At 52.9% G+C, this 10,143-nt stretch overlaps 1 protein-coding gene across 1 annotated transcript; it reads left to right on the top strand.

The window, feature by feature from the left end:
- Positions 1–2,257: 2,257 nt before the first annotated feature.
- PLA2G2F (phospholipase A2 group IIF) lies at positions 2,258–7,382 on the top strand (the record flags this gene model as incomplete). The annotated part of the gene is made up of 5 exons (XM_080921259.1): positions 2,258–2,370; positions 3,006–3,058; positions 5,078–5,222; positions 5,972–6,081; positions 7,168–7,382. The coding sequence occupies 5 exons, from the start codon at positions 2,258–2,260 to the stop codon at positions 7,380–7,382; spliced, it is 636 nt and encodes a 211-aa protein (XP_080777385.1).
- Between the last annotated feature and the right edge of the window lie 2,761 nt (positions 7,383–10,143).

Raw genomic sequence — 10,143 nt, 5'->3', positions numbered from 1 at the left:
GACAAAGTCCATTCCTTAAAGCTGAGCCCCGTGCATGCCCCACAACATGAGTGGTTACCCTTGGCAACTACAATCTCTGGAAGGAGGCCTTGGTACCCTAACCCCACAGCTGAGGGGGTCACAGAACAGGGGAGGAGGCCCACTGGCCAAGGTCTCAGCCTGGAGCTAGAGGATTGGCCCCTGCTCAGTCTGCTCAGGAAACTCCTGGATCTCAGACCCCTCTCTTCTTTTCTGACCCCATACCATAGACAGTAATGACAGAGGCCACACACACACACACACACACACACACACACCACCTCCTACAAACAAACAAGCAACTGATGCTAATATCCTGACTCACCAGGCCCTTCACCAGAGACTGTGGTACCACTCAGGGAACCTCCATGACTTTCAAAGACATTTTGTGGTGTGTGTGTGTGTGTGTGTGTGTGTGTGTGTGTGTGTGTGTATGTATGAGAGAGAGAGAACTCAGGATCAGGGCAGGAGAGAGCTGCTGCTGGAGGCCGGGGCTGCTGTTTGAAGCCCTGGGGTGTGCTCCATGACCACATTGAGTGTGGTCTCTCCCCACTGAGACAGGTCTAAAAAGAACCCGAGAGGCCTTGCTCTGGGTGACACAGGTGACCTGGGAGCTTTCTTCCACAGGCAAGTGCTTGAGCATCTCAGGTCTCAGGCTGGGGGAGAAGGCCACCAACATGCTCACGAATGACTGGAGCCTCTTTCAGATATGAGGGGATTCTGTCCACACAAAGCTTCCCCTCATCAACAAGTGTCCTTCACTTGGACAGCCTTGGGTTCCTCTGAACTCTTCTGAGCTGGGTTCTGACAGTTAGGTTTCATTGTGGGTATTTGCAGCGCTCGTTTCTAGCTACGGACATGTTAGCAAGGTTCACCTTTGACATCTCCCATATCTGAGAAACTCCTCAGCCTCTGGAGTCCCCTGGGGTAATGCCTGGTCACCCCAATTTCTCCAGGAAAAGCTGTCCAGGCAGCTAAGCTGGAACCTGTTCTCCTGCCATGCTCTCTCTGTGGTTTTGTGCCCATGAACCTTTCTCTCTGCCTGGTTTTATTGACTTCTTCTTCTTAAATATATATATATATATATATATATATATATATATATATATATGTATATATATATATATATATATTTGATCGATTTACTTAGTTTTCTGTTTGTTTTGTTGTTGTTATGTTTTTGTTCTTTGCTTTTTTTTGTTTTTGTTTTTGTTTTTTGCTTTTGGAGACAGGGTTTCTCTGTGTAGCCCTGGCTGCCCTGGAACTCACTTTGTAGACCAAGCTGGCCTCAAACTCAGAGATCCACCTGTTTCTGCCGCCCAGATCACTGGAATTGAAGACTGAACTGCCGCACCCAGCTTCTCTTTTTTAATATTACATTTTATTTTGTGTGTATGGGCCCAAGTGCGTGTATGCGTACTTCATGCGAAGTCAGAAGAAGCATTGCAGCCCCAGGAATGGGAGTGACAGACAGTGGTGATACCGTGTGGGTGCTGGGAACTGAACCCCGGGTCCTCTGCGAGAGCAGCCGGTGCTCTTCACCACCGAGGCAACACTCCTGCTCTTCTCCAGCCCAGCCCCCACCAGGTAACCAAAAACGTTCTATGTGGATGAAGATGGACTTAAACTCCTGCTTCTCCGGACTCCATCTCCCAAGTGCCAGGATTACAGGCTTGTGCCACTATAACTGGGTTTCTGCTGTAGATGAATCCAGATCAGATCCTTGTGTACTCTGGAAACTTAACCCTCTTAGCCTTGTGTCTGGAGGAGAGTCTATTCTTAAGTGTTCATTTCGAGGCCCTAGTGCAGTGTTCCCTGGAGAAAGGTTCCTTGAAGAAAGTACCTCTTGTCTTTCTTGGACTATTGTTCTTGGGTAACATTTTTCTTAGCATCTTCCAGCTAGGGATGAAGAGAGCTCAGCCTTTGCGTCAGGTGCAGGGGGTGGTGTGGCTAATTCTTGGTTGATGCACCCCACTCCCAAGCCCAAGGGGGTGGGTAGGCTGATATGGGGTGGGAATTTCACCAGCCAGGTGTGGGAAGGGCTGTAGCAGTGGGAGGGAGGAGGAGGAGCCAGCTGTTTCTAGGACATCTGTCACCTGCCTCCTGCCCAGGGGCATTGCCCCAGCATTACCCTGCTAGTGTGTGTGACAGCGTGAAGCTGGGGCCTGCTCTCCTGAGACTTCTGGACATATCAAGGATCTCTCGAGCTCTATGTCGCTGGCTTCCCAAAATCCACGACATGGCAGATGGGACACAGGCCAACCCCAAAGGGTTCAGAAAGAAGGTGCTGGTTAAACACTCCACTGGACAGAAGACTCCAAGCCTCAGGGCCTCTCCTTCTAAAGCTTCCAGGTAGGTGTTTTTTTGCTGTCCTGGAATGGACCATTCAACGGAGAGAGGCAGCAGAGGGGTAAGGGATCTACTCCCGGGGTTGGTTCTCCCGGAAGGAGATCTCTGAGTTTCTACATGCTGAGCAGATGTGGCCAGCTGCATTTTAGTGCTAGATGAACTTTGGGGCCATTTAGTCAACTTTATTATGTTCTTGAAGCCCAGAGAGGCTGAGAGCTCTGCCTGTGGTTGCTCAGCATTTGTAGAGCTGGAACTAGATCCCTTGGGTTTCTTGGTTTTAGCTTTTAAGATCCAGTTGCCATGTGGGTTCCCATGACTAGGGTCCCAGGACTCCTTGGAGTATAGATTCAAGAGAGCTGGCCTTGGTGGGAACAATGGCTTCCTACCTTGGACCTCAAAGTCGGAGCTGAAATTGGTTCTGGTGGCTTTGCCACTCTGGGGTGTGTTCTCCCAGAAGACACAGGCCGGGTGGGGAGGTGCTGATCCCAGGGCTGGGTGACAGTAACTAGGGCAAGAGAAAGCATGTGTGAAGCTTTGGATGAGACTGGCTACAGGCAGCTGGAGCGGGCAGGGGTGGGGCCTTGGGTGAGACACACTATGGGTAGCTAGAGAGTTCAGGATGGCTATTCCTCTCTCAGGTCCAGCCTGGGTATGAAGAAATTCTTCGCCATCGCAGTCCTGGCCAGCAGTGGTGAGCATGGCTCCCGGGAGACCTTTCTGATTATCTGCTCCCCACCCCCACCCCCAGCCTTTCCCTAGTGCCTATGTTGTGGGTGTCACTGGAAAGCAGGTCCCTCCTCTCTCTGGGCCTCTCCACTTCCCTGTCCAGCTTCATCGTACCCTCTGGGGGCTGTTTAGTTCTAGACACCTGTAAACAAGCCAGGAGCCTCCCCTTTTACGAGCTATGCCTGGCAGGTGCGGAGAGCTGAGCAAGCCTCGTAAACCGGCAGTGTTTGCTATCATTGTGGGCCCGACAATGTGCACTGGTGACTTTCCGTGCTGGCAGGAGTTAATGAGTGTGCGTGCAGCTAGATGCACGTCTGTGCATGAGCGTAGGCGTGTCGGAGCAAACACGATGTCTGTAGGCCCCACGTGTCAGTAAAACTCGGCTCACGGCTGGCACCTCTGTGTACGTCTGTATTCCTACGTCTGTGTTCACTGTGATGTCTGTGTCCACAGTGTGTGAGTGACAGTGGGGGGCATAGCTCAACATGAGCGCGCACGCGTGTGCGTATGAGTGTGTGTGTGTGTGTGTGTGTGTGTGTGTGTGTGCGCGCGCGCGAGCATGCAAGAAGTGAGAAGTGTAAGGAGGTGTGCCTATCCTGTGCATAATCATATGTTTCTTGCTCTCACCCCGAGAGAGCTGACGGTTGGTGACCAGGAGCCTGCTGCATGTATCCTACCCCCAGGGTAAAATGTCTAACAGCTGCACTAGGAGATGGAGCTTTGGAGCTTTGGAGTCAGGAGAGGAGACAGCCAGGGCCTCACAGAGGCCCGCTGGGGTCCACCCAGCCTCCAGCTTTCTGATCCTAGACTTCCTGTCTCTCAGAAGGTTTCCTTGTCCATGAAGTCGGAGGATGCGGGGTGGGCAAGGGGCAGGTGCAACTGGAGCAGGCCAGAGTGGAGGTCGCATGTACCCGGGTTCCACACCGTCTGGCTAAGCATCCGGCTAAGGACACAGGCCAGCTTCCTCCCTGAATGTTGCTACTACCAGTCTGTGACACCTGGACAAGGCTTTCTACTTTTTTTTCTGAGCCTTATTTTCTCACCCTGCAAATGGGAATAAAACCTCCCTCCTGCTGTGGTGGTGGGGTGAGGGGTGAGTGGCTTCACCCAAGTAGAAACTGCAGGCCCCAGGCTCACTTCACTGACTCAGGACACATTGCTCGGAGAGAGCCACACCCTACAGGGGGACCACAGAGAGGGTTGACAGAGGAAGGAACTGGGCCTTGAAGCCGATGTCTGCTGGTGGCAGAAGTGACTTTGCATTGCTTCCTCTGTGTGTGCACCTTGAGGTGACACTCCTCCTCCTGGCTCCCCTTGAGCCACAGAGACACCAGACGAAGGTCATGAAGAGAGTGAGTGAAAAGAATCGAGCTCCTGTAACTCATGATAGTATGTGGCTTCTGTGACCCTTGCTAGTGAGCCAGGCATTCAGAATGACTTCTGGATCTCATCAAGCTGCCCAGGCTGGTCTTGAACCCAGTCTATAGCCCAGGCAGTCTTTGCATGTTCGATCCTCCTGTCTCAGACTATTTCCTGAGTAGATGGAAACAGTTTGTACCGTCAAACCCAGCTGAAATGTAATTCTGGCTTTTAGTATTTTCACGTTACTCTGTGTTTATCAGGAAGTGGCTCCATCAGACGCTATGCATGTGAGGCAGAGGGCGTGGCTGAGGAACCCTGGGTCCGGGTTCTCTTATATCCTGTGACAGCGTGACCCTGGGCAAGTCACTCAGGGCTCCAGCCTCAATTTGCTTATCAGTAAAAATCAGATAACGAAGCCAGGGGTTATTGGGAGAATGCAATGAGTTAGCAAATGCAGGGGGTTATGACACCGCCTGGCCTGCAGCTAAAATGAACCACATTTGGTCCTCTGGGCTGGAGTGAGGATTTTGTGTGTTTCTACCCCTCCCATCCCTCCTCCCCTTTCCTGTCTTGGCGCTGAGGCACTACCAGGAGGGATGTAACGCTCCAAGCTCTCTTGCAGTTGTGTCTATGACCCACAGCAGCCTGCTGAACCTCAAGTCCATGGTGGAGACCGTCACACACAGAAACTCCATCCTGTCCTTCGTGGGCTACGGCTGCTACTGTGGGCTGGGGGGACGCGGCCATCCCATGGATGAAGTGGACTGGTAAGTTCTGGGGGCCTCCCGTGGTGAGAGATGGGAGCGGCTGACAGACGGGCTGAGGAGGAAGGGCGCTTCGTCGTTGATGTCTTAGATGCTGTTTTTGTTGCCCATATCTCAACCTTCTTGCTCAAGGAACGAGTGGTATTCTATGCCCTCCTAAGGACAAGGTGCCAGTTTCCTCACTGATGCTCCACAGTGCTAAGGGACATGATGGAACCCGCCGCCATTAGACCATGCTTCCTCCCTCAGACTAAGAGACACCCACCCCCCACCAACTCCCAGAAGCCATGGCTTCTGCTCACACTTCCCTAAGAGCAGCCAGCACCAAGTTTGGCCCCAAAGGGAGCCGGCTGTCAGCAGATAAGTGTGTTAGCCCCACCCCCATCATGTCCCCTCCCTGGCTATCTGGAGCAATCAGGCCTCTGCATGGAGGAGGCTGTACTTCCCGTGGATCTGAAAGCCACAGCATCTTTTTTACTCTCCCTCCCTGACTGGGTTGCCGGAACACCTGACTCCTCTTGCAGCTCCTGTCTGGTCCCAGAGCCCTAACAAAGTGACAGGGTCAATGATGAGAATCCAGGGTACCAGTGACACCTCTGATTGACTGTGTGACCTTGGGCATGTTACTCTGCCCCCCCTCCTCCAGAATGTAGTCTTAGGAACTAAAACAGATGGTCTGAGGTCTCTGCTGGGGTTGTGGGGAGGACACAGGTCAGCTACCCACAACCGTCTGCTCACCTCGGCCCCTCTAGGTGCTGTCATGCCCATGATTGTTGTTATCAGAAGCTCTTCGACCAGGGCTGCCGCCCCTACGTGGACCACTATGACCACAGGATCGAGAATGACACCGTGATTGTCTGCAGTGAGTCCCTCCCCTGACACTGCGGCTTGGAATGGGGCCTTGGCACCCCAAAGAGGCAGGGGCAGGGGGGAGAAATCCTAACACAATCCCAGGATGCCCCACTAAAATTAGATTTCAGGCAAACCATGAGAAATGCTTTTCTGAGGGATAAGACTGTCCCCAGTGAGATACGCTGACACTCAAAGTTAGCTGTTGGTTTTATATTCATGTTAGCATACAATGAGGAATTAGAATACGCAGCATGAATTTGGGTAAGAACTATGCTTTGATTCTTGGCCCTTTCCAATCACTCTCTGGGAAAGTGAGGGCTTGTCTGACTTTTCCACGGAAGGGAGGGGGTCTGGGAGAGTAGGCAATGACAAATAGGGGTGGGTTTACCCCTTTCCTTTCTTCGTCATTTTGTCAAGTTTGCTTATGTGTGTGTGTGCCTGCTTGTCTGTATGTATATGTGTGTGTGTGCCTGCTTGTCTGTATGTGTATGTGTGTGTGTGCCTGCTTGTCTGTATGTGTATGTGTCTGTGTGTGTGTGTGCGTGCCTGCTTGTCTGTATGTGTACTGTGTGTGTGCGTGTGCCTGCTTGTTTGTATGTGTACTGTGTGTATATGTGTATGTGTGTGTGTGTATGTGTATGTGTGTGCCTGATTGTCTGTATGTGTACTGTGTGTGTGTGTGTCTGTGTGCGCATATACCCATAAAGGCCAGCAGAGGGCACCAGATTCCGTTATTAGAGTTACAGGCAATTATGAGCCACTTGATGTGGGGACCGAAAACGGAACCCGGGTTCTCTTCCAGAGCAGCCAGTGATCTTCACTGATGAGTCATCTCTCCAGCTCCCCATTCCTCCTCTGCAACCTCTGTTGTCCAGACTATACAATGGCCACATTAGACTTCGGTTTCACCCTGTGCTAGAGGCATTCATGAGGCTGTGGGGCCCCAGCCAGAGCAGGGTACCCTAAGGGTCAGGGTAGGACAAGACCTACTGGCTTGAAGTCATATCCCAAAGGCCACTGGGTTCTCTGAGCCAGCTTCCCTCCCTTCTCTCTTGTCTTGGCATCACCCAGACCCCATACCTCCTTTCCATGACAGCTGAACTCAACGAGACCGAGTGTGACAAGCAGACATGCGAGTGTGACAAGAACCTGACCCTGTGTCTCAAGGATCAGCCATACAGGGACAAGTACCGAGGCTACCTCAACGTCTACTGCCAAGGTCCCACGCCCAACTGCAGCATCTATGACCCGTACCCAGAGGAAGTCACCTGTGGGTACGGCTTCCCAACAACCTGTTTCAACCTAGCCTGACCGAGGTCCGAGAGAAAAGAGGGTGGAGTGTCCGGCTGGGTCTACATCTGATGTGTGGGGTCAGAGAGGGTGCAGGACTGTTCTATGGCTCCGTCCCAGTCCTGTAGTGAGCTCAGCACTAGAAGATTCTGGAAGGTCAGGCTTGTCAGTGCCATCAGTACGTCAGCTTCACACTAAGCATCTGGAACAGATCTTGGCAGAAAACCACATGACGTGCCGCGTCTCTCCTGGATATGGAAGGGAACTGCTGTGGCCCCGGCTCCAAGAACCTTTGAGACACTTCACAGGCCTGGAACTACACTCCCAGGCAGGCAAGAGTGCTAGGTTGAGGCCTGGGTTCTGCGCACCCCTAGGGCCCCACAAGCTGACATAAAGAGTCATCTCTGCTTTGAGGACTTGTGGTTCTCTAGCGTCTCATTCGCGGAGTGGGTGACCCCGCCTGGTCCTTAGCCAACAGGATGCGTCTAGGTCCAAAGCCTGACTTCTGTTACCTAGAGTGCCTCCCAGCAGGCTCTGAGGGCACAGAGCCCCAATGTGTGTAGTACGTGTACAGTTTTTCCTGTTCCTCTGACTCCTGCACAGAAGTGGTATGCACTCCTATCCCCGTGTCATTGTCCCACTCAGATGCTGAGTGGCAAGCCAGGGCTGCCATCAGTGGAGAGGTAGAGGCAAGGTGTAGAGCCAGCTGCCAGACATGACCGTGAGAATAGCAAGAGAAAGAATGGTGACGGGCTAGTGTAACTGAAGGCACTCCGCCCCAGAGGTCTGGAATCTTGGGCAGAGGTGAAGGCTCCTGCTGGCAGGTCACCTTCTCCGCTGTCCCCAGCCTCGTGTTTCTTCAGGTGCACCTCCCCTGTCCCCTGCCTCTCGTTCCATCTCAGGGTCAGCAGTGTCTAGCCCTGCCTCATATCTGTCTTCTGACTTCGTCCAATGTTAACGCTGAGGGTCCATGGATGCCAGCCCCGTCTGGTTGCTGAGAACATTCACCAGGAAGCTCAGCTTGTGTGGCTACGTGGGACATTGTCACTGGGGACAGAGAGCCAAGCACGGCGGTGGTAGAGTTAGGAAGGATGTTAGTGCAAGTGGCAGTGTCTGTAACGGCAGCATTGGGAGGAAGGGGTCACTGTGTGTGAGAAGGACCACTCTGAAGCTTGCTTCATACCCTCTTCTTCTCCTGCCTCACTGGTCCCACCAAGCCAGGGGTAGAGCTGGGATGGGTGTTCAGGGAGCTTCCTGATGAGTTCTGACCCCAGACTTAGGGGCTCCTCCATGGGTATACACCTATAGAGTGGGCTGGGCCAATGAGACCCGACTTCTGTGGTATCCAGAAAACCTGCACCTCCGCCCTCCTCCCGCCTGCCCCGTGTCTTCACAGAATAGAACGTCCCTTCCTCAGACTAATAAAAGCCCTCCCATCTTGGCTGCAACTGTTGGGTCCTTCTTGAGTTCAGGGTGGGTACAGGGATGCATTCCTAGGTCTCTGGTGCCGAGGAAGGCAGGTTCCTTGTCATGTCATGGTTGGCAGGGCTGTCTTTTCCCTCAATCCCCTGCTTATGGGGAGATGTGGTCCTGTGAGTTAAAGACACGGGCTGAGAACGTAGGAAAAGGATGCCCAGGTCGTGAACAATGGCGTAGGGACCCAACAGTCGATGATCACAGCCTGTGTGGGTCGTCTCAGACATCCACCTTGCCCATCTGTGACAACGAGCTGAGATCCAGAGAGTTCAGCAACTGTGTCCCAGAGTCTCCAAAGCCTCGGCTGTGCTCCAGATCATGGAAACGGCGTTCGACTACCCCTCCCTTGTGCCTACACACTGATGCGCAGCAAGGAGTGGCTGAGGTCCGGACACCACCCTCTTTCAGGGCTGTGCCTCTGGTTGTCCCTTCTGTGGTGGAACCTCTGGCCTAAACTTCACAGCTTGAAAGGAGAGCCAGGAAAATGGCTGCTATCTTAGTGAGCTAAGTAAGGGTGGGAGAGTCAGAGAGAGGCAAGAAATCGGTGTCCTCCTGGTACTAGTTCCGAGGCAGATGCCTCAGATAAAGCGGGCAGCCACAGGAAGCAATAGAGGAAATCCTTCTAGGTCCCAGCCCCTGCCTCCTCTCCCATTCATGTCTTCATGTCTGTTTCTCCATGTGCGCAGGGTCCAGAGACATGGATTTTAGTCCTAGTTTAATTTTGATTGCTGAGATACGCATAACAACCCGGGGGGCACAGGGTTTATTCACCTAATACATCCCAGTCACAGTTGATCGTTGAGGGAAGGCAGGGTGGGGCAGCAGGACCAGAGGCAGGGGACAGAAGAAAGCAGCTCACTGGGTTGCTCCCTAAGGCTTGCTCAGCTTTCTTTCTCATATGACTCGCCCCTGCCTGGGAATGGCCCCGCCCACACGCTGGACCCTTCCATGTCAATCATTAACCGAGAAAATGCCCCGTTCATATGACTCCAGGCCAGTCTGATGCAAACAGCTTCTCAGTTGAAACTCTTCTTTCCCAACTGTGGTATGTGTACAGTGAGCAAAACCAAGCCAGCCCAGTGTTCCAGAGGGTTTGGGAGACAAAGTTCCCAAGGTAGGCAAGGCTGACACACATGGCTTCTGTCCCCCTGCCTCGGTCCTCGGTAAAGCAGCCTTTCTGCTGGTAGACCAAGCTCATTATGAGATTCTAGAAGAAGACAGTGTCTCTGTGTCATCTGCCCCCACCCTGCACCCCAGGAATGACCTCTGTTCCTCAAGAGCCTGGGAGGTGAGAAAGGCACAGGGG

Source organism: Micromys minutus (assembly GCF_963924665.1).
Source record: "Micromys minutus genome assembly, chromosome: 9".
NCBI lineage: Eukaryota > Metazoa > Chordata > Mammalia > Rodentia > Muridae > Micromys > Micromys minutus.
Note: the sequence above shows the minus strand (reverse complement) of the source record. Positions and strands in the feature narration are given on the sequence as shown.